The sequence below is a fragment of the Tenrec ecaudatus genome, chromosome 1 (assembly GCF_050624435.1).
Source record: "Tenrec ecaudatus isolate mTenEca1 chromosome 1, mTenEca1.hap1, whole genome shotgun sequence".
In the NCBI taxonomy this organism is placed as follows: Eukaryota; Metazoa; Chordata; class Mammalia; order Afrosoricida; family Tenrecidae; genus Tenrec; species Tenrec ecaudatus.
In genome coordinates, this window is record NC_134530.1 from 251,118,271 (window position 1) to 251,145,903 (window position 27,633).

Genomic DNA, 27,633 nt, shown 5'->3' on the forward strand with positions numbered 1-27,633 from the left:
ACAGCAAGATGGAGCTAGGGAAGGAGAAGAGGCCAGGCTACAGAAGGGTGCTTGGGGTGGGTGAACTGCCCTTGAATGATGTAGCTGATTCAAACTGGTGGAGGAAAGCAGTGTTTTCAAGGAGGGAGACACTGCGGATGGGGCGCAGGATGAATCCTGTCCTCAACCAGCTGGCTCTTACTGGGCTGCTGCTTTGAGCGCAGGCAGAGCTCTGCGACCTGTGTTACATGTATGGCACTCAGATGATAGCTCTTTCTCTTTGAACAAGCCTGCCTGGGTCAGATGATGGTCTCTATTTTACAAGGAAGTAAGCTAACGTGCACAGTAACCAGGGAGCCTGGGTCTGCCTCCCCAGGTCACAGGGATAAAGTAGGAAAGAGCGCGCCTGGTGAGTTCAGAACATGGCATTGAACCTTTTAATGCTAAACGACGTATTCCTGTCAGGCAGGCTGTGCTTCTTGCCCCAGCAAGCAATTTATGAGGATATTGTGGGTCTCCGGGCTGGCCAGGGTGTTGGTCTTGAATTAGGATTGCACCCGGCCGCTCTTGAGTGCACACCCGGCGTCCTGCAGGAAGTGCTGGTTACGGTGAATGAAGAACTGGGATAAATGTGATGACAAAGTATCTGTCGTGTTCTCCTTTCAAAATGACCACGTGCCAACTAGGTTATTGGGGAACTTCTAAATACTGACTTCTACTCAGATGATCAAACCCTACTGCAAAGCACACCTCCATCACACGGGGGGATCTGAGTACCCCAGGTCTGGAGGAAGAGAGGAGTGGGTTGGCTTGGGCTCTGTCCCTCCGGGTGGTTCTGAAACTACCCTCAGAAAAATGTGCAGTGCACGTGGCCCCAAGTCTGCACCACCGGCCACCCCTTACCCCCCTCCCCCTCCCCCCCCCCCCCCCCCCCCCGGTCATCTGGGCCCTTGAGAATGGCATCCAGGGCTTTTCCTCACACCTACACCTAGTCCACCTCTAATTTAACTAACTGCTCCCAAAATGCTGGAGGTCACCCATGCTTGAGACCCCGGAGGGGGCAGAGCGTGATTCCGGACTATCGTGGTGGTGAGACCCTGGGCAAATCCCGTACGCCCTTCTAAGCCTGTTTCCCACTCCAGCACAGCAGGAAGCCTACTGGGTTCTCCCAGCCTAACTCCAAGGGATACTGGTCGTGTTCAAAGAGCATGGCTCTGCAGTGCTGGTGCTGGTGCTGGTGCTGGGCAGGCCTTGTGCGCCCCGTAGGCTAAGGCGCTGCTGGGCTGGTGTCCCTCCCCTCTCCTCTAATGGGCCGCATGGATGCGTGGACAAAGGCTCACTCCGCTGTCCGTCCCTCACTCCTTGAGCACATGGTGGCCTCCTCTCCTCGTTCAGTGTGGGGTTTCCATTTACCTCCCTGTCTGCCCACAGCACAGCACACGGGCCGTCAATACCGAGAAACCTTTTCCAGGGCTTGACAAATCTGATGATTGCCAAATGAATGGGGAAATTTTCACAAAATGCATTACAAACAAATCTGAAGAGAAACTAGCAAGTCTTTCTTCCCTTGCCTGAAGCAACAGAAGTGATGTGACCAGAGTGTGCTATCTGATACTGGCCCATCTGGCTTGTCTCTCCAGGGACCTTCAGATTCAAATCATACATTTGGAGTCACTTTAATATGAAGATGACAAAAGAAATGTGGTCGAGAAAATGCTGGCTTTCTACAGCAAACACTCACGTTCAAATGGGAGGCGGGGGCCAGGCCTGCAGGCACGCTCCCCGCTGAACACCCACACCACAGCCTGCACTTCCCGCTTCCAGGGCTGCCTCTGCCCAGGGCCTACCCTTACCTGCCGAGGCGGCTCTGGTATTCCAAATTGTTTCTAATTTCATTCCGAAACGTGAGCAGGGCATGCCTGGCAGAGGGTGATCTTCATAGTCCTAAGTATGCCCCCATGGAAGTTTTGGCCATGAGAATTCCCATTTTTCCCTTCAGCACCACTGCTGGGTGGTGAACCAGCCTGTGGGCTGACAATGGGCAGGGCTTGGGCATTAACCACCAAGTTCAAGGCTTGTGCTTTGGTTTGTTCTTACCTTAAGACTGGATTAAAACAATGGCTTCAATTTTTTTTTAATTTTAAGAAATTACATTTTTTAATTTTAATAAATTTTAGGGGGGCTTAACAGTTCTTATAACAATCCATACACCAATTGCATCAAGCATATTTGTACATGTTGCCATCATTTCCAAAACCTTTTTCTACTTGAGCCCTTGGTATCAGCTCCTTTTCCCCCTCCCTCTCCCACCCTCCCACCCTCATGAATCCTTGATAATTTATATTTTTATTTTCATATTTTATACCATCCTGTGTCTCCCTTCAACCACATTTCTGTTGGTCATACCCCTGGAGGAGGTGGGGTGGAGTTGTACATCGATCATTGCGATCGGTACCCCTTTCACCCTCTTCTCCCTCCCACCCTCCCACCCTCCCCCTCCCCTCATGGTATCGCTACTCTTATTATTGGTCCTGAGGGGTTTATCTGTCCTGGATTCTGTGTGTCAAGAGCTCTTATCTGTTTCCGTGTACATGCTCTGGGCTAGCTAGATTTGTAAGGTAAAACTGGGGTCATGATAGTGGGGGGTAGGGGGGAAGCATTAAAGAACTAGAGGAACTTTGTGTGTTGTCAGTGCTACACTGCACCCTGGCTGGCTCGACCCTTCCTTGTGACCCTTCTGTGAGGGGATGTCCGGTTGTCTATATGTGGGCTTTGGGTCTCACTCCAACCTCCTGCGTTCACATCGAAATGGTTGTTCTGGGTCTTTAATGCCTGATACCCGATCCTGTCAACACCTCGTTCGACACCTTGTGATCACACAGGCTGGCTGGCGTGCTTCTTCCATGTGGGCTTTGTGGGTTCCCTGCTAGATGGCTGCTTGTTGTTTCAAGCCTTTAGGACCCCAGATGCACAATACCTTGTAATAGCCGGGCAACGATGGCTTTTCCTTCATTTCTGCCTCGCTCTGGTGGATAAAGGAACTTCCAGAAAGCAGCTTTTATGACCGCATGTAATGGTTATTTGTGTGCTCGGAGGAGGCACAGAGACGTGAACAGATGAATTTGACTCTGCCCCAAACACATCCCCCTGCAGCCCCAATTCAGTCCCGGTGTCTTCTGACAGGCAGTCGCCCCTCAGCCTTTTGTGCGAGGGCTGTCGGCTGTGCATGAGCCTCTTATTAGGGGCTGAGGGGCGGGGGTGCTGGAGGGCTGGTGAGGAGCTTTTGTCCCAGGGGAGGTCAGGCCAGGCCTGGCAGCTGGGAGGAGGGTCAGGGCTGTGTGTGACCCAGAGCCTGGAGGTCCAGACCTCTGGCCAGGAACGGGGAGCAAAGTGGGAAGGCTGGCCTCTGGGAGACGGGAGAACAGAAAGATCTGCCCACTGAGAGGAGCCCCCTCTCATCACGAAGACTGTTTGTGGACACATGCATTTGGTAATGAACACGGTTTCTACGGTTTACCTTGTCTAGGCGCCCTCATGCCAAGCAGGCTGTCTGGCTCGGCGGGCTGCGTTCAACCAGGGAGTGAGATCCTGTCAGCCCCTCCGTAGGAGTCACTTCTACAGTTCAGAAACCGTCTGCAACTGACGTAGCAATGGTTCCTCAGCTGCACCTAGGACTCTTAAGCGTTCTTGGCAGTGAATTTCCTTTCTAATCTGATTTAAACTTGTGCGTGGATCCAGCCTCCATATGTGATTATATTCAAGATTGTCGACATTATCTCATTACTCCCAAAGACTCAGAGAATAGAGCTGAAACCAAGCACAGGAAGCGGAGGCCCAGATGGCGCTCCAGGGCGGCAAGGCCGCAGGGCAACCGAGCAGCTGGAGGAAGGAGGCAGCCCAACGTAGGTGGCTGGGCCGGGGTCACTGAGCGCTCGGGGCCTGAAGGGACGTGCTAGTGTGGCCAAGCCCGCTGGGATGTGGAGGAGTTTGCGCACTCAGTGGTCCTTCCCAGAGCCTTGGCTTCTTGGCCCAGACAACTCAGGAGTTTCCCCAAAGTTAGCTACCTGCAAGACAGATGGTGCTTAAATAGAACAGCAAATATACTGAATTAAAAAAAAATTTTTTTTTGAAAAGCCTCCTCTTGAACCAAGAATTTTTGGAAAGAGTTCTAAATAGATGAAAACAAACAATTTGATTTCAACCAAATTGTTTTTTTGTTTTTATCCTGATTTTCACCCGAATTGTCACTCTCAAAAATAAACACTGATACATTCCCAGAAAATATTTTTCAAATAAAAACTGACTCTGTTAAAGTTTGCCCTGATTCTTTCAAAACTGTGTGTAAGACACTGTCAACCAAAGTGACTTGCATATTTTTTAAATAAACTTGAACATATGCAGCTGAAATGTCATTCACTCCCTGCTGCCTGTGCGCTGCTACAGAATGACGTCAGACCCCTGGGGCCGCATTCCTGCACGGCCCTCACAGGGACCTCCTCCAGCCACTCAGCAGCGGTCAGCTTTCCTTGTTGTGGTTTTCAGTTGAGAGCTCTGTGCATAATACTGGAAAGCACGCGGGGTTCACTTGAGCCAGGCTTGCGCTTCCTTTTACACTTCATCTTGTCCAAGCGTGAATCACTTCCGAATAAGAATCATGGAAGAAAATACATTGAATTCTACAATGCTGCAGATGCATTTGCTGCGCCTATTGCTTCCCAAGGCAGACATTACATTTTGCTATAGAAATTCACAATCAGGAGTTTAAAGGGAGCTAAATATTTTAATCCAATTAGACAAGTGAACAAAACACTGAATATTACATGTACTGTAGATAAGTGGTTCTTGCCTTTAAAAGACTGTAATGCCGTCACATTACAACCCCAAATGTCAATGTTGTCTTTATTTTTAACACTTTCAAACACAAGGCAGCCAGAGGCTCCCCTCTCTGCTGTTGGTGACACTGTCTGTCCTTTGGGAATTCTTAAACTCTGTTTGCCATGGTAACGTGATTCATCTAAAACACAGACACCTGCCCATGTGCTGAGGACGCTCTCGTGACTCCTGCGATTCTAGCAAGCTGGAGGACGACAAAGTTGGGTTCCCCCGAGGTGTGGAAGGAACCCGACCGAGGCTGCGGGAGCTCCGGGAGAGGAGAAGAGTGCAAGCAGCGGGCCCGGGGCGGGCTTGCCTTGCCTCCTGTGTGTGGCAAGGCTGCCGCCCACTCAGGGGAGAGCCCCCCCGCCTGTTTCTCCCACTTTTTGCCTGCAAGGACGCCTCCTACCCTGTGCCTGCCTTCCCATCCCTCTGATTCCACAGTGGTGCTGCTCTCCCAGAACCCAAGGCAGCCCAGCCAGGCCCTGGGCCCAGGGACCCTGGCTTTGAACTCTGTGCAGCCCTGCCATTGTCAGGCTGTTAGGGGGGAGAATGAATTGCTGGTGGGAGTGGTGACCTTGCCGTGAACTCCTGTCCCGCTTTGCAGCTGGCAATAGGCAGATTCCCAGAGAGACGAGTCAGGGTGGGCAGGGAGCTCTGCAGGCGTGTCTGTCTTTCCCTGGTGCTGGGAGGGAGAGCAGCCCGCCAGCTGCGGCCCAGGGCCTGCGTGGGAAGTCTGCCTTCTCACAGGGGGCTGTCCGCAGGGAAAGCCACATTTACACAGGTCCCATAGGATTGGTTGGTGACTTCAAAGTGGAACAGCGCAGTGACCACTTGGCTTGCTTCTCCAGGTTTGACTCCTACTTCATTCCGCAGACATCAAGCGTGGCAGCTTAGACACGCTTTCATGTTTGGTCAGAGCAGGTGTTAGGAGTCCAGACTCGGAGGTCAGCTAGCCTGAATATAAAACTCAGCTCGGTACCACTCCAGGTGTAGGCTTTAGCTTCCATATCGCACAGTTTCTGGCAAAGTCAACAATTAATACTAGAACCAGGCTATCTTTCCTGGAAAGGCACCCTCACCCACCCACCCCACCTTACCCAGAGCCCAGGATGATGAAGGGAACAGGATCGGTATGAAGGTGACTGCAAGGCCATTGGAGAGGAGGAAGATCTTTCTTCAGTACATAGAAAAATAAGACCCGCCACAATTTGAATAGAGTTGGATAGGGAAACAAATTTCTTGTAGAGAAATTCCATAGGCCACAGGCTCTGGTAGAGGTTGGATGACGGGTGGGGGGGGGGTGGCGGGGGAGGGCACCGCCCAGTGTTGTCTGGAGCCTGCCCTTGGTAAGGAGGGTGGAAGGTTGGTGCAGCTCAGTGGCCCTGGCGCCCAACATGGAGGGGGCAGCCTGAGAGGAGATACCAGTGGCTCGGTCACTTCAGGGCAAGACTTGGGAATTCCCCACACAGAGGGAGGCTCCAGGAGGGCCTCTGCACTTTCTAGTTACAAGGAGCTGTTTACTGCCAGAGGAACAAGGGACAAGATCACTTTGAAAACCTGGCAAATGTGCCACTGAGCAAAGCAGCGAGCAAGACGGACCCTGGGTCCCTGACTATATCCCTGAGTAGCACTGCCAGGTAAGTGCTTGATGACCAACTGACAGGTTGGTGGTTCAAATCCACCCAGAGGCCTAACGGTCTGCTTTGAAAAATTCACAGCCTTGGGAACCCGATGGGGCAGCTCTCTGCACACACAGTAAAGTCATTAGATGAAACCCGCTCATGGAAAATGGATTGGTTGGTCTGAGAGAGCAAGGAGGGAGGGAGGGAGGGAGGATGGTCCATTCAGAGGAGCTGCCAAGTGGCCCCGTGGAGCTGCACCAAGCAGAGAAAGCAAGGGCCAGACCTGAGGCTGCAAGCTCTCCAGGAGGGGTGGGGCGGGTGCCACAATAGCCCTGCCAGGCCTTTCAGGCCTGCTGAGGAACAAAGCAGAAGAAAAGGCTCAGACCCCCCAGCGCCGTTGCCTGGGGAACCAATGCAGGTCATCAGAGCAAATCATTTTTTAAAACTCTGAATTTTAAGTCAAACTTCAGAAATAAATTAGACACGAACGTCTGAGTTTGTGGAGAGTAGCCCTGGCCCTGTTCAGAATTGAATGAGAACAAAGAAAATGGGTCAGCAAAGTGGCTTGCAGATGGGCAGAGCTTGTGCCGTCTGTGGACAGTACTTCAGCAGCGCAGCTGCCAGGGCGCCCGCCAGTCTCCTTGTGATCTGAGAACACCAGACAATTGCAGATGCGGCCACTCCCCGAGGGGACCACAGCCAGGGCCAGGGGACACTCAGAAGGTAGAAGGAAGGATGGAGGGATGGGGCCAAGCACGCACCGTGCAACTGGCTGTAGGAGCCTGCACATCCTCATCACTCCTGTCGCAAGGGAGCCTGCACATCCTCATCACTCCTGCACATCCTCATCACTCCTGTCGCAAGAGTGTGTCTGGGAATAGGCATCCTGAGCATCCCTAAGACGGAAAGGCAGATCACTTCTGAGCTGCCAGATGTTGGTAGTGACCCGAGAGTCCATCATCTCTGGGTGGGCCGTTTGACCAGAGGGGATGGGAGGAGCAAGGTCCTTAGGAGACTCAGCAAATGGAGGGAGACGCTACTTTAGAATGCTTGCACTTCTCGACGAAACAGTGACATACCAGGGCAACTTGTTCTGTCAAGCCGTGACTGAAGGCTTACCCACCGGCCAAGGACGGGGCAGGCCCTGGAGTGGAACCAGCACCACCCACAGTGAGGGTGAATGCCTGGGAACCCGAGGGAGAGCGCGCAAACGCTGCCTGGCTGCAGGGAGAATTTCCTGTGGAGGGCCTGCTGCTGTTGCTCCCCCGTGACTCCGAGGGAGGTCCTGGTGCAGCAGCGCCCAGGAGCCGACAAGCAATGACTGGCTGATGCTAGGTGACCAGAGTCCTGCAGCCCAGGGGCGCGATGAAGGCTCACTTTAAGAAATGTCAGTTTTCTGTAGCTTAGTTGAAAACAAATTACACACACACACACACACACACACACACACATCTAGAGGGGGCTTCAGAATCTGTTGGGAAGTGGAACTTAAAAAAGATCATGGGATTTTTCCCACAGAATTTTGGAAGCCCCTTCATAGGTTGGGTCTGAAGAACTGTACTGTGTGTGTGTGGGCGTGAGGGTTTCTGCCCAAGGATTAAATGTTTCTTTTGAATGTTGCGTTTATGCTTAACCTAGCTGTATCCAAAAGACCCTTGGGTTTGTCACATGGGACAGGCTGACTGGCTCTCCAGAGCACCGGATACTGCACCGCGGCCTTGCTTGGCCAGCCCAGTGAGCAGGGCAGGGGATCATGTCACAAACTGGCCCAGGGCAGGGTCAGGTTGAGATAAAAGTGGCCATTATCAGCTGGGGGGAGGTGGGGAGTAGGAGAGCCTGTGTTGGATGGTGAGATGGAGCTGTTGTCCCTCTCTAGACTGGCTGTGTTCCCTTGAGGATAAAGGGCCACAGGGTAGGCGCACCGGGCAGAGTGGCCATCCTGTGGCTGGGTCTTAAGGGTCTTGACAGCAGCAGCCTCGCGGGGGCTTTCAGGTAGGAAGGTGAGGGTCTGGGTCATGATCACCTGAGTTGCTCTCTCTTCCCATGGGGCCTCGGAAGGCACTCGGCAACTGTTTGGTGAAACAGAACTCGTTCTCATGGCTGCTGGTCCAACTCAGGTCATGTCAAACCAGTCTGCATAGCTCCTCAGCAGAGGTCAGTCGTAGAGTTGACTGCTTCCCTAAGGATCACCCCTCCCCGCAGCCCAATTTTTACAAGCTAGTTTTGGAACATAACTAAGAGACTATGTATACCAAATTCCCTCTCCCAGCAAACAGGTTTTTGCATTACGATGCCTTTTAATATATGCTATGCCCAATTGTCTGCAGCTGCTATGGCTTCACCAGGGATCTCCTCGAGGCCCCAGGCCCACCCTGTTTTTGTGCCGGCTTCTCCTACCGTGTGCCTGCAACAACCCCCAGTAACGAGATGCAGGCCCACAAGAGTCTCTCCAATGCTTGACAGAGAGGAGACAGCCGGCTGGCTGTATCCTAAAGCCAGGCTGCTCTTATTCAAAAGGCATACGAGTGCCTGAAAGTTGTTTGCAGGTTTAAACCACCGAAACAAAATTATGAACGTCATATTAGTAGGTGCCAAAGGCTTAGCTTGATCTGCGGTCAAGATAAGGCTCAAGAATTGTATACAAGTGCTTCCATGTGTCCACAGTTTTTAGCAACAGAAATGTTTTCTCCGAAACCTGTTCTCACAAGAGGGGCTCAGGTCCGTAAATGAGAAGACACGTCACACTGAAGAACGGGATATATTTAAACTCATTCTTTATTATCTTTGTTTTCTCCAGTTGCCCAGCATGCCACAATCTGAATGCTGAGCCGGATGACACAGAGGTGGAACCAGTGATTTACAGAGATATTTACAGTCGTCTCCTTTAACACGCCGCCCCTCACCATGGCCTGTCTAGTGGGGCGCCACCTCACACCACAGTGGCACAAGTGTCATGTGGTCCCGGAGGGCCGCCTGCACTATGGACAGAAGGGCTGGAGCAGAAGCTTGCTTCAATTGAGGACAGCTATCTCCCTGTGCATGTTTTCATAAAGGTTTTGCAGGTAATTATACATTTAAAACCTGCTCATTTGTATGCTGTTACACGTGAATTTCAATAAATACATTTTTAAGACTTGAATTATAATGTCTTCCTTTTTTTACCTTGTGATGAACAGAACACAACAAAAAGGCACATAGTTTAATTAGGCCAAAGTGTAATGAAGCACATATCAACCTTTTTTTTCTGCCTAGACGAATAATTTCTTTTATACAAGGATCTGCACAAAGCTGGACCCCATGAGGCAGATGGTCAAGGTGTTGCAGTCTCCCCCTTCCCCACGCCTGGGCACAGTCAGTCCCTCTGCTCGTGTCCAGGGTCTCACCCGCCCCTAGCGTCTTCCTCCAGTCTTTGGGCTCCAGCATTTGCTGCACCGTCTCACAGAACTCGTGTCCCGTACTTTTTAAGGGGGTTCTTAGGGACGTACCAGTACAGCTTGGGCTCAGGAAATAACTCTGGAAAAAGAGGAACAACTCGGGACACCGTTCTTGAGCAGGACAGCTTATGTCCCTCTGCTGCGGGGACCAGCTGTGTCCTCTCAGACAACCGTTACCTCTCTGCCTCACAGTCAGCAAGCCCCCCACAGCTGCCGGGGGCAGTTCTCTGCCACTGCACACTGCCCTGTGCTGCCTGGTGTGTGACGGCTCCATGCCCACGCGCCCTTTCCTTATCTCCTCTCTCAGCCCTTGTTAGGGCCCCACACCTCTTACTGGTGTGATCCCACCACCAAAAGGGCCCCAGGCACTTCCACTTGCATTAGCTGCAAACTGCCCAGCACTCTGGGCGGGCCATACGCAACTTACTGGCCGAGTTCATCTTTGGATGGGAATCAGACTGGCTAAAAGGGCCCTTCCTAAGTCACGGCTGCAGCTCACTGTCATCCGTTTGGCTTTCTTATGCTTGATCTGGGGAATCTCCCTTCAACTTTGCCACGACCCATACGATTCTGGTGTCCTTTGTGATCCTCCCTGGACATGCGCAGTAGAGAGACACCGGGGCGCTAGACATTACTCTCTCTGCTCCAACCTCAAGAGAAGAGTAGGGAAAAACAGAACGCATCATTGGCCTTGTGGTGTCAGTTTTCTTCTTCAATATGCAGTATTTGAGAAGAGCCTAAAAATATGTACACCGAGAAATCAGAAAGTTTAACCTAACAGTATATCGAATTTCTGTACAAAGATCAATATTTTAGCTTAAAATAGTATTTCTACTGTACATAGTTAAGCCTGCAAATGCTTTGAAGTAATAAAAATGGGACCCTGAAAATGTCGTGTTGTCTTTTGAGAATGACAATAAAATGCTAAGGGCAGGACTGCTCTTGGGACGTCATTGACCGCTGGCAGTTTTCCCCACCAGTGATCAATCACCACACGACCACCACCACCACCGTCATCATCATCATCATCACCAGAAGTGTTTTTCTGACACAGATCTGACTTTGCCATAAGCTCAGTGTCCCCTCTCAAATCCACATGGTTCGGGCTCCTTGGGAGGCGGTGGCACGATGAACACAGAGCCCCTGAGTCTCTGGAGCGTGGAAAAGGGTCCAGCCTGAAACAGAACTTCTACTCCAATTCAGAAGTTCTGTACTTCATCTACTATGCTAGACATCGAGACTGCCACATAAGATACGATAATTGTCCCTAATTCTGCTTTAGGAATACCGTGACTAAATCACACAATCTTTTAAAAATAGCACCTTTAAAGAATTATGGAGGTCACTGTATTTTAGCCGCCTGGAACTGTCCACCTAGTGGTTCTGAGAACAGACCGTGCGAAGAGCGCGCTCGGCCCTGGCAGTCCCGCCGGCGTGCGCACACGCACGACACCCCTGGCGGACTCTGGTCCCAGAAGCCATTCCTTCACCTGCCTTAGTCACAGGAGCGAAGCCAAGGGTCCAAAAGAGTAGGTTACACTGGTCTCTGAGGTAAAACAGAAAAAGGCCCCTTCCAAAGGGTTTCTAGGTCAGTGAGATTGTAGTTCACTCAACCTCCCTCTACTCCCCATGTCCAAGTCGGTTCATTTGCCAGAAAGTTTTAAAAATACACTCTGAGGAAAGAAGTGTGCAGAGCAGGACAATATCAGGAAGATGTCAGCTGATGAGCTATTCTCCCCAAGAATTCTAGTCCCCAAACCACTTGCTGTGAGGATTGTTAGGGTGTCAGCAAATCTGCCTCTGCCCTTCCTAGCTCCGGGCCCTGTGCATGTGGAAGCAGCCCTCCGTCAGGTTGGGATCGCCGCACCAGTGCGCTCACAGGGAAGGAAGAAAACCACCCGTGTGTTTTAAACGGCAAGGAATGTACATATGTTCCTATCACATTTTACAGAGGCTAGGTGAATACCACGGGGGGCTATTAAAAACTTTTTTTTTCCTGAGCTTACAGAACCACGTCCAACAACAATAAACAGAGAAGTAGCAGATTGACATAGTGCTTTATTTCAGCTGTCTGTACGAAGGAAAATAATGTGCATCCCTCTCATATACGTGTAAAAATACTAAGGATGTACAGTGTACAAAAACAGTGTCTTGTAGTTATTTCACATCCTTGTGGGTCATATACTTAAGGAAATAAAACAGTTTGAGTCTGACCAACAGTAATACAGTTTTTCTTGGGTTCAAAGTTGCGTTTGCTTAAAACCCTTCACCAGATGACTGGATCTTGCACGGGTCTAATGAAAGAACTAGCAAGGTCGAGAAATGTCACAAACTATAAAGCTACAGAGAGGTAATTCACTTACCAATTGAGAGGTTTTCTTTTTCTTTAAATAAATATTTTACATTTCATGCTTGCCTGTAATGCACTACCAGGATCAAGAGAAGGAAGTTCTACTGTTGACAGTACAAACAGGAGCAGCAAAGTGTGTACGTTGAGGTGTAACAGAGACCCTGCAGCTCGTAAGGAAGGGCCTTACTTTTGTACTCCAGGACAAGCAAGTGGCCCCTGCGAGAACAGTCGGCGTAAGAAGCGGCCATCGGGCTGGGAAGTGGCGGACGATACTGGAGTAACTGTGCAGCAGGGTAGAAAGCAAAGCTGTGAACAGCCCTGCTGGAGACCCGAGGAGAAACAGCCAGGTCCTCCACGATGGCTGTGTGATGGTGGGGGGGGGGGGGGGGGCTGAGGGAGCAGGGACAAGCTGGAGTCCACAGAACGGTTCCAGGCTTCAGGCCGCTCCACCTGCCAGAACCCACGGCTACAGCTCTGGGCCAATGTGCGGAACTTCCAGGAGTCCCTGCTCCACACATTCTCATTTCTTTCTAGTTTTCCTCCACACCAGCTGGCTGAGATCTGGGAGCAAAAAGAAGGGAATTGGAGCCAGGGGAACCCTTGTGTGCCTGAAGCCTGGGCTTTGGCTGGGGCGTGGGGGAGGGGAGAGAGCCAGCTGTGAGGAGGGCCGCCTGCGGCCGTCAGTGCCCGCCATTAATCTTTAGGAGGGCATTGTTTGCCAAGGTCATGGAATCACCTCACGATTTAAAACACACACACACACACACACACACAAAATCCATGTGCTCGGTGTGTGTGTGTGTGTGTGGTGTTGCACTTTCCCCCTGCAGGAACAAGGGCTCTGACCTGTAGCCAGGCTCCCAGTTCCTTCCTCCCACCTGTTTCTTTCTTATGAATGGATGCAAAGCAACCCCCAGGACACACCTTCTAGGTCACTTTCTTGTCGAAGTGAAAGAGGCAACATCAATGCAAGTTTCATAACAACAGAAGGTTGAGCTACATGTGTTGAGTGAACTACCACGTACTGTAACTTCCCACTCAATAGTAAAGATGAACTTCACTCAGATAAAAATATGAAAAATCAGGACAAAATCTAAGTCTGAATATGTCTTAGCTGCCTTAATAAAATGCCCTTTGACCCCCGTCAGTCCCAGTGGCCCACCCACTGCCAGCAGTGGTTTCTTATGTATAAAATCCACACTTCCAGCATCTAGAGGCTAAGACATCTGCACATGAATGTGATCCATCTTGCTGTAAGTCACCTGCTCTTTCATACAGTGCAACCCCAATACCACATGACGCTGTAGCCTTCCATTTTGGGAGCTGTCAGATAGTTTAACTAACATACATTTCCATGATCACTCCAGGGAGTCTGGGCTGCCGCCTGCTTGCCGCAAGAATGGTCCCCTGCTCCCTGGACTTCAGAGGCTGCTTTGGAAAATGTCAGCTCCTAGCACCAAAGGGTTGAATGTGAAGATCATCATTGATGAAGGAGAAGATGAGGTTTGCATACATGTCCCCCCCATTCAGTGAGAACTGTGGGAACGGAGGGACACGAGTATATACAGAGAAAGAAAAGGTTGGAGCTATTCTGTTTTGTGTTGTTTTGTTTCCCTGATGGCTTAATTCAGCGATAGTGTACCATGATCAGAATGAACACACCGGTCCTTGTCCTCTGCCCGCCTACACAGGAAACAGATGAGCTGAGTGCACGCCGCCCAGGAACGCTCTTTGCTCACCACCGTGCAAGTCTCGGCTGACTTCATCGCACCGTGCTGCAGACCCTCCGCGGCCAGTCCCCGAGGGAGCGCACATCAACGCCCACAGGTTGCCTTAACCCCTTGGCATGGATGGATATTTTCAGCACCAAGGGGTTAAACGACAGCATTTCTTCTCCCAAAGCCAAATTCTAACCAATATGTACAACGTCAGAGCCTTTTATCTATCTATACATATATTTTAAACACAGGAGAAAAAGTGCATGATTCTCATCAGCTTGCACGCCCCTTGCCCGTGGGTCAAAAGCCGCCGCATGCTGTCTACCTTGTGTGAGTTGGAGCTGCATCGGCTACATGACATGCGAGCCTCATTACTAAAAATGACACTACTGCAGTACCGACAAAACCACAAAGGCCACTCCAAGTTTTAACATCTGAGGAAAAAAGTGAAATCGTGAAAAATTGAAAGCAGAAAATTAAAACAAATAAGGCAAACACCTGTTTACCTGGGTGTACAAATTTTGGTGAAAAGCAGGATCATCGTATCTGTCTACATTCTTCAGCCATCAAAGGTGATAAATACCAAGGAAAGGAAGACGTTTCCAAGCGCAGGCACCAAAAATGCTCTCTGGCATGAACTGGACCACGAGACCTCTCCGTGACTTTACCTCTGCCATGCACGTGCGCCTTCATGTCTGAACAGTGTCCATGACTGCCCGTGAAGTCTGGACGTCCATGTGTGACACAGGCTTCTTCTGCAGTATTCAACAGGAATTTAAATATATATGTGTGTGTGTGTGTGTGTGTATACTAATCAACAGTTGCTTAGTCCTCTCACCTTCTTCTTAACAAGTCCCAGCCAGACCTTGGTGATCTCTCCCTACTGGTGTGTCTCACTACCATCCTGCATCCGATGCACATGACCATCCTTTCCCACGTGCTGAGAATCACATACTAAATCTTCTTCACGTCATTCGTTTTTGATTTAGCTGCTAGAAAGTTTTAAAAGGTACCTAGAGTCAATGGATCCCTCCCAGCCTTCATTGTTAGGGAAAACAAAAACCAGAAGACAACAAAGATGATAGTTGGTGCACAAATCAACCATGGTGAACTCATGATCCACAAAGATTAGAAAATTACCTCTGAGAGTTGCTATAATAGTAAGACAGTAGCAGCAACAGCATGAGATCTTAGACTGAGATACAATTTCATGCAAAAACAAAAAGTTGAGTGTGTTTGCATATATGTGTGTTGTCATGTGGGTGAGAGGTTAGGGTGAAAGACCCTTGATTGGTCGGGGACTTTTGTTCCCACTGTCTGCAAGAGCTAGGACCGTTGGTGATGTCCAGGAGCCATTTTCAGTACTCAGTCGAAGATGACATGAAGTAGTGGAATGAAAGCGATTTATTCTCGGCCGCTTGCGGAGTAGGAGAACTGAGGGAAATGAGGCCGCCTCTCATTGTCAGCGCAGTCCATCCCATCCTCATCATCTGTGGGCAGGAAACAGCTTCGTTAGATTGTGGTCAATTACGATCTCTGGTCTATATTGTCCTTACTACAAATACAGGGGCAATAAGACTCACATAAACTAACATTTGTCAATGGGATGCTCAGTAATTACATTTTTTAAAGTTCTAATTTTCATAAACGTGTGGTCAATGGGTAGAGAAGACTATCAAATCCCTCTCTCTCAAGGCACTAAACCTTCAAGTCTGAACAAAACTGAGAAAAAAGAATATTGAAGGAAACAGGACTTTCTTAAAAGGAACAAGCCACCTACAATAACCTTTAATTTCATGGAATTGTCAAATCAAATCCATTCCCTCAAGCCGATTCGGGTTCTTAGCAACCCTCGAGGACAGGGAAAGCTGCCCCTTTTGGTTTTTGAGAATGTAACTCAACAAGAGTCGAAAAACCTTTCTCCCTGGGGTAGTGGGTGGTTTCTAACTGCTAACCTCACAAATCAGCATCCCTAAACCCCACACCACCAGGGCGCCCGTTTGCCAAACTGACAGAAGTCATGAATGTTAAGGCACTACAGTGAAAACGTTAATGTCCACAGAGAATTTTAAACTGAGAATGCAAACTTGAGATAACCATGGCCCTATTTCAGGTGTCTTTGCTGTGTTTGTATTTGTAAGATTTTTATTGTCTCTATTCAACATGTCCGATCTGCCTTAACACCCTGTTCCCAATTTTCTTGTGATAAAACCCAATACAAACATAAGGCAAAGGGGTGCGTGCGTGTGCGCCCCCCGCAGGGAAGCCCTGGCTTACCAGGGGCCGTTTACAAAGCAGCCGCCTTTCCCCTTCATCTCCCCGGTTCCGGTTCCGGCAGAGAAGGGATCACAGCTGCTCTCCCGGCCTCTTCCGCAGCAGTGCTGCGGCTCAGCACCCTGGCCGGGCAGGGCCTTTCTTTCCAGGCGGTCACTTGTTCGTGCCCCATCACCGGGTGCGCCTCCCGTTCCGGGCTCTGCGAGCGGAGGGTGAGCTCCCTCCGTGCCCTCGCTGGCTCGCTCGCCCGGCGGGATTCCCTGCTTCCTTCCGCCTCTGGTTCCACGCTCCTGGGAAGCAGGCATGCCCTTGGGCACTTTCCCAGGCCCTGCCACGGGGCCTGCCAGCTTTCAGGTAGAATGTACCTTCTGAGGCTGGCCTGCCTGAAACGCCCCCTTCCCTCACAAAAACCACTTGGGTGGACAGCGTGCTTGTGCCACACGAATTCTGTCAGCCTCGCGAGGCGGGCCGAGGGGCCCACCCAGCCCCAGCCCGGCACTGCTGCTCTCAGAAGTGTGTGGTGGCTTCGTCAAGAAACAACAGCTTCACATTTTCATGTTTGGTCCACAAATGTTTCTCTCATCCTGTAGCAACCCTCATGCAGTTACCAAATAGTTTCACTTTCTGGCCCTAATCTCACGCCATGGGAGCGGACACTGGCCCAGTCTCGCCATATGGCGGGCACTGACGGATACCTGACAATGGCGGAGCTCTGCATTTGTCTGAAATGCAGGCGGCAACCGGCTCGCTGGTTTCCTTTGCTCACTGTCCCTCTGTTTGTGGCCATATTCTTAAAACAAGTTCCTAAGAACTGTTAGCAAACTAAAACTGAATGAAGTAGGAATCAACCAACTGAAAAGCCTTCGTGGCTCCCATCTGTTGACCTGTGAGTGAGGCCCCTCAATCTCTCCAGAGCAGTGGTTCTCAACCTTCCTCACGCCGCGACCCTTAAAAACAGGTCCTCAGGAGGTGGGGACCCCCAAGCGTAACATTGTTTTCATTGCTACTTCATCACTGTCATCTTGCTGCTGTTAGGAATCATAACGCAAACATCTGATATGCAGGAGCTATTTTCACTGTTACAAACGGAACATCATTAAAACATAGTGATTAGCCCCTCTCCGCCTGTGCTGTGCGCGGATCTGGCTGCTGACATCATGGCCATCCAGGAGGCGAGCATGCGACCATGAAACGTGTCTGACTCTTTTGTCTTACCCTCGCTCCCCTCTCTCTCATGCTCTATGACTTGTGGGTACTGAGGGGAGAAAAACAAGACGTTCTACTCGCCTAAGAGAGTCCCAGTCTCAGAAACCTGCCGGGGCTGCTCTACGCTGGCCCACAGGTCGCTGTGAGCTAAGCGTGGACACTGGATGGCCTTGAGTCTGGGTCTGGTTGGTGGTGCCGAGGAGAAGACCTAGAGTCAGCCTGGTTTTCAGACCACAGATGGCGCAGTGAGTGAAACATTGGCTGCTGAGATGTCGGTGGTTCAAACCCAGCAGTTGCTCCTTGGGAGCAAAATGAGGTAGTTTACTTCCAGAAAGATTTACCACCGTGGACGCCCTGGGGAGTCCCACTTTGTGCTACAGAGCTGCTATGCGCCGGAACCAACTCAGGGGCCGTGGGCTCCGGGACCCAGTTTGTCTGGATCTGGCCAGTGCCACCCAGTGGGAGTCAGTGTACAGCATCAAGAAGGGAGACAAATGACAAGTGCCCTTCGCTTCTTCCTCATCTTAAGTGACTGCACAGTGGTGAAGAGGATTCACGCGGAAGCCAACAGGAGAGCACCTGGCTCTGCGCCTGAAACATGGCAGGCCCTGAGAAAGAAAGGAACAAGGCTAACTGGCAGCCAGCTACAAGGACCCATGGTCAAAAGAGATCAAGAGAAAGAAAAAGCAGCAACGCTGCAATGATGGCCAGAGCTTAGCTTCCTTCGCCTGCCCCCCTTAACCGGCCAGCGGCCGAGAGGAGGACAGAGGGTCGGTAGTAGGGCACCTCCCAGCTCCGGGCCACCACTCACGATCAGATCCCCAAGCTGCACATCACAGTGTACGACACTCTTAGAATGTCAACGAGGATGCGGATTGGGACAGACATAGCTCACTGTTACAGATGAAGGACACCACCTCTGGGTGAAAAAAGATGCTGACTTGGCCAACCGTGGGAGACATTTTTGTGACTGAAAATGGTAAGGCAAGAAAACAAAAAAGGAATATAAATAAATGCTGTCAGCCAATTTCTTTCTGCCAGAAGGATGGTGTGACAGTTCTGGAACTATTTTACAAGTGTACTAACCAAAAGCCCACTGCCTCCAGCCCTTTCCGACTCACTGCACCGGAAGGCTGGAGCGGAACTGCGGAGGGGTGTTTGCAGTTGCTGTATGTGTCGCTTTTGTGCAAGCCGACGCCACATCTTCCTGCTGAGGAGAACCACCAACCTTTCGGCTAGCAGGTGTGCCACCGGCTCCTTTGCAGTACACTGGGGTGGAGCCAATCTGTAAATCCGTGGTGGACACGGAGAGCCAGGCTCCTCACTATCAAGAGAAAGCAAGTCCAAAGGCCAGGATGGAAGGCGAGAATGAACCTCTTGGTCTGGATTCAAGTCAGACAATAGTAGGAACCGACTTAAAAATGAAGGAGGAGAAAAACACTGAATAGGACAAAGGAAAAACAGTAACTTTCCTGGGGAAGATGCATACATAGCAAACATCATCCCAACTAAGTGACCATCGTCAGTCAAAATTCACGTGGACATCACGTGCCCTCCATCTGACCCACCCACTGCCATCGGATCAATTCCAATTCAGAGGCCCATCTAGGGTTTCCACGGCTGTACATCTGTAGGGGGGCAGGCAGCCTTAATAGCCTCTCATGGAGTGGCTGTGGGTTCGAACCGCTGACCTTCCAACACTCATCCAGGCCACGCCACCAGGGCATCTGAGCAGCACTCTTCAAAGCTGCCAGGTCATAAAAATCAGAGATGGCGAAACTGCCACAGAGGAGAGGCACACAGGGGATAAGATAAGTAAGGGCAACATGATACCCTGGACCGGGTCCCGGAACAGGAAACGAACGGGCCTCAGCCGGCCCCAGGGTGGAAGCTGAATGTTGGTTTGTGTTGGTTAACAACACTGCAGCAAAGCTGCTTTCCTAGTTTCCATCACTGTACCAGGATGAGCTTCCGCGTTCCCACTGGGGGAAACGGGATCAGAGGTCCGCAGAAATTCTACACACTAGCTTTGCAACTTTCCCAAAAAGTCAACTTGCTCCACAATAAAGGCATATGTTTAAAAAAAAACATAGTGATTAATCACAAAAACAATGTCATTATATATTGTGAAATAGTCATTTTTATTTATAAATAAATGGAGTTTTGTCTTGAAGCATGGTGTATCATGGGTAACAGTCTCACACTGGGTACTCATATGTGGGTGTATCTGCCTGTGGGCGGACCCGCCTGGAGACGGACAGAGGAGCGGCGTCTCGGATCATGGGAAATATGTGTTTTCTGATGGTCTTAGGTGACCCCTGTGTGAAAGGGTCGTTCAACCCCAAGCTCCAAAGGGTCACGATCCACAGGTTGAGAACCGCTGTTCTGGAAGTAGACTACACCCACTGTAGTTGGTTTTTCTTGATAGTATCAAGTTTTATGGAAGACTTCGTTTCATCACGTGTTCGATACCAAGTAACACACGTGCATCTCTTAGCTCAAATACCTTCACCAGTATTTTTTTAATCTGCTAGAGACTGTAGGAGCTGGGAAATGGTGGCGAGTCAATCAGTTCTGAGTCACAGCTTCTAAAATTTCTCTAGAAATCTACCAAAGGGCTGCTAAAGTCTTCAGGCTCAGATTCTGACGTGTGTCAATCACGTCTCAGAGAAACAGTTTTCCCCCATTAACAGCTTTGTTTTGTCGAGTGTGTTTCGGCACCGCAAATGCGCCGCGCCCAGGACAGCACCCGCGGGAGGGGGAAGCTGGGCTCCCAGATGACCTGGCCCAGGCGGGGCTGCGAGGCCGGGGAAGTACACTGGCTTTCCTTCAGGAGCCGGGTACCGAGGCTGGGGGCAGCTGAAAATTAAGTCTTTTTAACAAATTAATCACCTCTCTAAATTAAAAAAAGAAATCTGAATTTCAGAAATAACCCCGTGAAGACCCTGATAGTCTTTGAAACCACCCACTTCTTCTTCCTTCGTTCTTGGTAATAGAAGGAGGAAGATATAAGCTCCTGAACCGAAGTGGGCCCATGAGCCTGGCAGAGGGACTGAGGCCGACCCTGGCAAGGGCAGAACCACAGGTAAGGCCTTGCTCTGGAAGGAAGGACGCGCACAGAGAGCAGTGGGGACAACGAGGAGATGCCTGTTTCCAACCCCTCTGGGAAAGGAAGCTAATAACTGACGGTGCGCCGGAACGGCCGAGCCCAAGGAGCATCAGCGACTTCACCTTCTAGGGGTGTTCCAAGCAATGGAATTATGTGGCAGCAAAGCTACCAGCTCGCAGAGAAATCCTATTTTCCTATCAGAGGAAGGCAGAGAACCATTAATGGCTGTAACACAAGACGACATATTCCAAAATCTGTTCAATTAATTAACACCAGTGAGGACAATCTGGCATGTTACTGCAGCTGTTTGTAGAAAATGGAACATTTTGCCTTCCTACATGCTGATTTGTTCTAAAAAATAATAATAACAACAACTCCATTCTGTTCCATAACAGCAAGGTGGCAAGTAGGCAGACAAGTGCTAACTAATGTTACTACTGTGGGCTTTCTGCACTAACTTCTGTCCTTCGGCAGCTGGAAAGCTGCGCCATTGTTGAAGCGGTAAGAAGAGATGTTGTTCAACGTAGTCCCCGCTCATGATTTCGCTGGTTCTCCCCTCTACCTTCCCCTTATGGGAAGGCAGAGTACCTCCACCGCCGGTCCCTGGAAGCCAGGGGCGGGAGTCACAGAGGGTGGACAGACGCAGGTCCACCGCAGCGCACTGCAGCCCCGGTGCGGAGCTAGGCTGCACTGGAGAGGCAGAGGGCACATTGTGCTGGCCACTGGCTGGGGGGCCAGCAGACCTGCTGCTGCCAGTCCGCCCTCACACAGGCTGGGGAGCTCTTTCATCTGGCTGCTCTGTCCAGAGAGGCTGAATCAAGACAGAGAGCAGGCCGCCACTAGCTCCTCGCAGACCACGGACGGCCCTGTGACTCAATGCTGGACACTCATCTCTCTCAACTGCCTCACACCGACACCAGCCCCCACACGCTTCCCCGCAGCCACGGGCAGTACCCAGCACAGGAATTTCTACAGTGCGTGGGCTTCCTTTTGAAGGCCATGGGTTGTGCAAACAGTAAAACACTGGTCTACTAATGACAAGGTCTGTGGTTTGAACCCACCCAAAGGCACCGCAGCAAAGAGGCCTGGAGCTCTGCCTTCCAAAAGTCAGACACTGAAACCACTCTGGCACAGGCTCCACTCTGACCGCTATAGGACTGCCGTGACGTAGAGCGTATGTTTATGTAGTGTGTGTGTGTGTGGCCCAAACCCAAACTACACACACTTGTTTGAGAAAGAGTTGATGAAATGCTAAAATGTGACATGTCAGGAAAACATGTTTTATGAGAGGCTGAACTGTTGATCAGGAACACACGACACTAGGTTCAAATTAAGCTCTAAAACCTGTGTGGGGAGATTCAAAACATCCTCTAACCTTCCTGAGTATCTTGTTTTACATGTTCTAGAAACTGAGCGCTGATAATATGGCTACCCTTATCCTGATGTGCGCCACGAAAGCCTGGAGCGAGGGCCAGGCAGCGGGGCAGTTTCACACAGATTGTGGTCACGGAGAGTTCGGCTGTGATGCCCGTGAACCACAGGAAGATGAGATACTAGCAAAGTAGGTATACAGGGATTTCAACAAGTTCTTGGAACACGAATTAAAAGATTATGATACAGTTTTCTCATTAACTTTTTGAAGTCCCTTCATATCTTTTAAGTTTTAGTTTAACTTATTTATGGTCACACTGGATTTGTCAACTGTCCCTCAGTAGTCTTTCATATCTTGTGTTTCCAAGCATCCTTTTTCTGTCAGCCCTTTCCCCGCCCCCTGAGTTCCCTCACAACAACTCTTTTCCGTTAGATAGTCGGCTGGGTCCATCTGCACCCTCATGTAGTGGATGAAAATGTAAAACAAGGTGTTGAAATGCATTTTAAAAGTCATACTTGCAGATAGATAAGTAGTTACACTTTGTAAGATGCTCAGTGTTTTGGTTGAAGCTATGGCTGCTTCTCAAGTCATGGAAGGGGAAGGATGAGGAACCTGACTGGGACCACAGGCCCAGACCTAGTGGGCAGGAGAGAGAAGGGCTGAGCCCATGAGTCTGCCAATGTCATCCTTGTCTCCCAAACTGAGATTTTACTTGGATGGTTCTCAAGTGCACTATCTAGCTATAGCTTTGTACTTACAGAGTCTACCTCTACCTATGAGTTCCAAAACGCCGTACTTGAATCCCCTGAAGAGTCCAGAAATGCCAGACAACTCTATTTAAGAGAAAGAATGATCTCAAGTACAGCAAGGCAGAGGGCAGAGACAAGACCTGGCTCTCCTGATGCTCGTGCTGGAAACCGAGTAGGGAGCAAGAAAGTCCAGCTCATCTCCAAGCCCCAATAGGCAGTGGCACCCTTGTAAGGCAGGCATCCCATCCCTGAAGGCTCATTCCTTTGTGGGGTCTGTTTAATCATTCATCTAAGAAGTATTTATTGGAAACTAGGACGACTAGGAATCCAGAGAGGAACTGAGGCTAGCAGTGAATAATGCAAATAAGCTCCCTCTCTCTCGAAAGAACTGCATTCTAGTGGCAGAAGCAAACAATAAACAAAAACACAAATTATCCCAGAAAAATTATTAGCAAGTTAGAGGTGCTAACATGCAGCGTTAAAAGTGAAGTTATTAGCACGTGGATGCAATGTTCTGTAGATTGGGGAGTCAGAGAAGAATCTCTAATGAAATGTGATTTGAAGCACAAGGAGCCAGATAATCATGGAAATATCTGGGGAAAGAGAATTCTAGACACAGAAAGTCCCAAGGGAGGTGAAGGGGAGCATGCTCGAGGTCTGTTTGGAGCCCAGAAGCAAGGAGCAGAGGTGGCACAGAATGAAGGCACGGGATAGGGTCCAAACTAGCAAACCAGCTGGGTGCTTAGAATTACACTGCAATGGGAAGCCAATGGAGGGTTTCCCCAGGGGCCTGCTGGAGCTGGATTACAATTAGAACGATACCCACAGAAGGGAGCTTCCTGGATGCTGTAGAGGGGGAGCTTCCCTGGCCCAATCCAGCATTTCAGACAAGCCATGGAGGGGTCAGAGGAACTAGAAGGGGCTCCAAAAAGTTTGTGGGGAAGTGTAATAAAAAGAATTCATCTTTTCCCATGATGTTTTAGAAGGCCCTCATATATTCATGTCTATGCTCACTGTTGGCACTCCGATAGCCCAGCCCCCAACTTCAAAGTCTTTCTAGCACTGTGACTTAACCTGCAGAAGCCAAAGCTTCTACCCATGGCCCCTAAGACAGAAGGGAAGCTCACTGCCCCACCACGAGGCTGTACGGTCGGCAGCACTTCGCAACTTAACCTGGGCATCTGCTGCGCTGACGGGCACTGCTCCTGTCTGTGGTTGACAGTGACTGGGCCTTGAGCAGCTCTGCTTTCACTGGATTCTACCCCCTCTCCCCACCCTCTCCGCTGGATTTCAATGCCCTTATTTCTAAAGTGAAAATGAACAGTTTCTGGTGACTCTAAATACAGGCATAGGCTTTTCCCCAAGTACATATCTGCCCAAATATGATATTTTAAACTTCAGGGTGTTTTTCATTTCAGTCATGTCTTCTGGTTGAGGCTCTCTTGGCCTACATGTCTGCCTCCTGGTGTGCCTTCCAATGACCAAACCTATTGAGCACCTCTGTGCCTTCCATCACGGACACACAGCGTACAGGAATTAGCACTGGCAACTAACTTGTTTTAACTAGAAAAAGGGAAGGACACCGGAGGGAAGAAACATCGAAGGAAACACAGGAAAAGAAAAGAAAAACATGATGCTATTGGGTGAGCCAAAGGATGTGTGACTTGAAGACTATTTTTAACCATCAATTTATCGCCCTAAATCTCAGTCTAATTTTCCTTCCTAAGACTTGGAAACTGGCAGATGTGTACTGGACTTCCCAGTCAGCACTTGCAGTCTGAACTAAGACTTTTGAGAATAACACTTGTCAGCAGTGTTTATAAATTACATTTGGAAATACTTTTCTTCCATTAGATTTACTTATTTAGGTGCCACCCCACACCCAATAGCAAAGTATGGGATACGGACATGAAATGATTGTAATCTGAACATGAACACTTTAATGGCTATATCACCTCATTTACACACAGGTGGGTCAGTCAAAAAGCATTGCTACTCGGGTTCTAGTTTAGACATATATGGGTTTACTCCAAACAAAACATATTTAAGCATGTCTCTGCCATCAGTGAATGGCTGCAGACGAGTTCTCTCAGACACTTGTCTTAGTCTCATTCCAAAAAAAAACCAAACTCACTGTCAACAGTCGATTCTGACTCATAGTGACAGGCTACAACTAACTGCCCCTATTGGTTTCCAAGGCTGTAGCTCTGTATGGGAATAGAAAGCCCTGCCTTTTTCCATGGTCTCATTAGGATGCATTAAAAACCAGTTTCAATCAGAATCGTGGCTTCTAAGGGGATCTGTTGGGCCAGTTAAACTCAAGGCAGCAAGGCTATGATAGCTGATTTTGCAGACCCTCCAGGGGATGTTGACAGATACTCCTCAAGGACACAGGACAATCCCGGGGCTATTAGGAGAAGCTGTAAGAAAATTAAAAATTGCATTGGCCTTTCCTGAACTGCAATCTGCCTGCAGGCTTCTTTGGTCAGGAGAGATGTGCTGAGGCATGTCTCCCATCCTAACAACATAGTTGGTCACTGACTGAACGGGGTAAGGGCTGCACCCCAGGAAAGTGGTGGAAAACTTTACCCACCCACGCTCTAGCCCGGATCTTACCCTCTCAGGCTTCGTTTTGTTCTCCAACTCAAAGATTTAAAGGATCTAAGTCCCTGGAGTATGTCAAAACCTTCGGGAAGAATTAGAGTGATGGGGCCATGGCCTTCAGAAGGTCTGTATGGAGGATATGTTGAGAGAAAATTGCTTCCTGTTTTGATACTTTTGTTTAATAAAGTTTTCTATGATTCTGTAGCAAGAATTTTTTTACCCTCACAGATATAAAATATCACTAGTAAAATAAATTACGACTTCATAGATAATACTGGTTACAACAAAGCTAAAGAAAAACGTAACTCCATTAGAAGTGAATTGAGAAACAATTAAGTAGGATACCGGGAGTGGCAAAAGCCGTGATGGTGGTGTGTCAATGCACAAGGCCTGGGGAAAGTGGTAAATATCTATTTCAGAATTCTTTCAGCAAATGTCAAAAGAATCTATTGGGAAAATCAAAGGAAAGGGGGCTAATGAGACTGAAATCACGACTGCCATCCCCTGTGTGCGATTCCTCTCTAAATGATTGTTCCGACCAGACATGCTTTCCTCGCCAGTCCCTGCCGCTGCAGATTTTCACATCGGGAGAGGTACATCCTTAAAAGAAGTAAGTCACTGTGGAATTTGATTTCAATACCAGCCAATGAATTTTAAATGACTAATTAGGTATATTAGAAAGTCTCACGACCTTCCTTATTTACTTACATTTTTCAGGTGGTGTTATTGTAATTGTCTGAGCTGTAAATTCTTCATCAAAATATCTGGTGTCTGTCTCAGATGTTACTTGAGGCTTAAAAGGAGGTAAAAGCTATAGAAGGAAAGAAGAAAAAAAGATACTGTTAACATTGTATTTTAGGAAAATTCACACCCATGGTAAAACCAGAGAGAAAATAAACACATAAACAGTGCAATATCTAGAAGGCTGGTCGATACTAGACTTCCCCATTAGCAGTCTAACACAGACCAGTGGGTGCCTGGCACAAAACCTGAGAGATTATGTAAAACAGAACAAGGGAGAGCCACAGAGGAGAAATCTCCTCTTTCCCCCCAACGCCTGCACAGACGAAGCCATACGGACAGACAGATCTCTGCAACAAGATGCAGGCTTTTCCGGGTGCGCCTGGCTGAGCAGGTTATTATTAAAAGCACATTTTAATAACGCAACTCTTCCCTCTGCAGAGAAAGTGCTCTCTCCTTACTCTGCAAAAAGCTGTAATTCCACGAGAGGGGAAAGTCACTGTCTAACCCTGCCCGGGATTCTTGGCAGTCCCTGGTGAGAATGAAATGCAAAATGTTTCGTCCACAGCTTCGTCAGCTTCTCAGTGGCGGCGGTGGTCTCTAAGGAGATGCAGAGAGATGATTCTGGAAATTGGAATGGCTAAAGTCACTGCCTGGGGTGGGGTGCGGGATGGGAAGGGCTGTCCTGGGCTGCTGGAGCTGGAGGTTTTACGGTGGGTCATGCAAACCCTGCAGCTGTTGCCTCCCCCAGCCTGGAGGAAGCTGATCCCCTGTCTACAGTGCCGGCCTTGAGGGGGCAGGTGTATCCTGCAAGTCTCCTTTCAAGATAGAAAACCCTGTCTCAGAGCTTGGAGTGTGCGCATGCTCTGTTGATTGCAATTCAGGACAGAAGATACCACTTTTTGGAATAAAACTCTCGTGTGGATATGAAAACAGAAAATAGAATGACAGAAATTAGTATGTTTTATAAAGATTTTACTAAAACAAAACCACACAATTGGCTTTAGATCAATGCATTTTCCCACTTTCACTGTCACCAAATTTATGTTAAATAAGTAGGCAAAAATCTTTAAATTAGTCTCTAAACAGACCATGTTTTTAAAAAGTGGGAGGTGAGTGTAGTTAAAGCATGTTTTCAAAATAAAGGACCACACTGCAGCTCATGGCATGTGTTCCAAGCTCTTTGCTTATCTTCGATGTCTATTTGCCCCAGTTCACAGCCATTCTACAGCCTTCAAAATGAACAAGTATTTTTCTGGGAGCAAACTAAATTCTAGTACCATTGGTCATCAAGAAACAGGCCCTACAGAGTAATATGGCTCCTACTGGGGCTCCCTGTCACCTCCTACCTGGCATAAGCTTTTGGGCCAGCGATGAAGAGGTACAGGCCAGCTCAGTGTTCTCTTATTTGTCCCATAAGGATGACTTAACACAGTCAAGCAGTTAGCTACCCTGTTGGAAATATTGCCCTTTCTGTTCAGAAATAAATGTATTCTTTTCTTTTGTGTGCACAGAAAATTGGGCGGCTGAATCTGGTTAAGGGTTTCCTCCTGCCGAATAGGCGCCTCACCCCACTGTTTCCAGGATCAGCAGGGCCGCT

The 27,633-nt window shown here is 49.3% G+C and overlaps 2 protein-coding genes across 3 annotated transcripts in view; one reads left to right on the top strand and one right to left on the bottom strand.

The window, feature by feature from the left end:
- Positions 1–9,607, top strand: part of SDCCAG8 (SHH signaling and ciliogenesis regulator SDCCAG8) — a 300,672-nt gene extending 291,065 nt beyond the window's left edge. Inside the window, exon 18 of the mRNA XM_075531174.1 lies at positions 9,274–9,607. Coding sequence (XP_075387289.1) covers positions 9,274–9,303 — 30 coding nt within the window. The 3' untranslated portion in view covers positions 9,304–9,607. The remainder of the gene's footprint in view (positions 1–9,273) is intronic.
- Positions 9,608–11,948: 2,341 nt separating this feature from the next.
- AKT3 (AKT serine/threonine kinase 3) overlaps positions 11,949–27,633 on the bottom strand; it is a 335,611-nt gene continuing 319,926 nt past the window's right edge. For both annotated transcript variants that reach the window (XM_075531195.1, XM_075531185.1), the window contains 2 exons: positions 26,001–26,103; positions 11,949–15,468 (listed from right to left, as the gene is read on the bottom strand). In XM_075531195.1, coding sequence (XP_075387310.1) covers positions 15,383–15,468; positions 26,001–26,103 — 189 coding nt within the window. In that variant the 3' untranslated portion in view covers positions 11,949–15,382. The remainder of the gene's footprint in view (positions 15,469–26,000; positions 26,104–27,633) is intronic.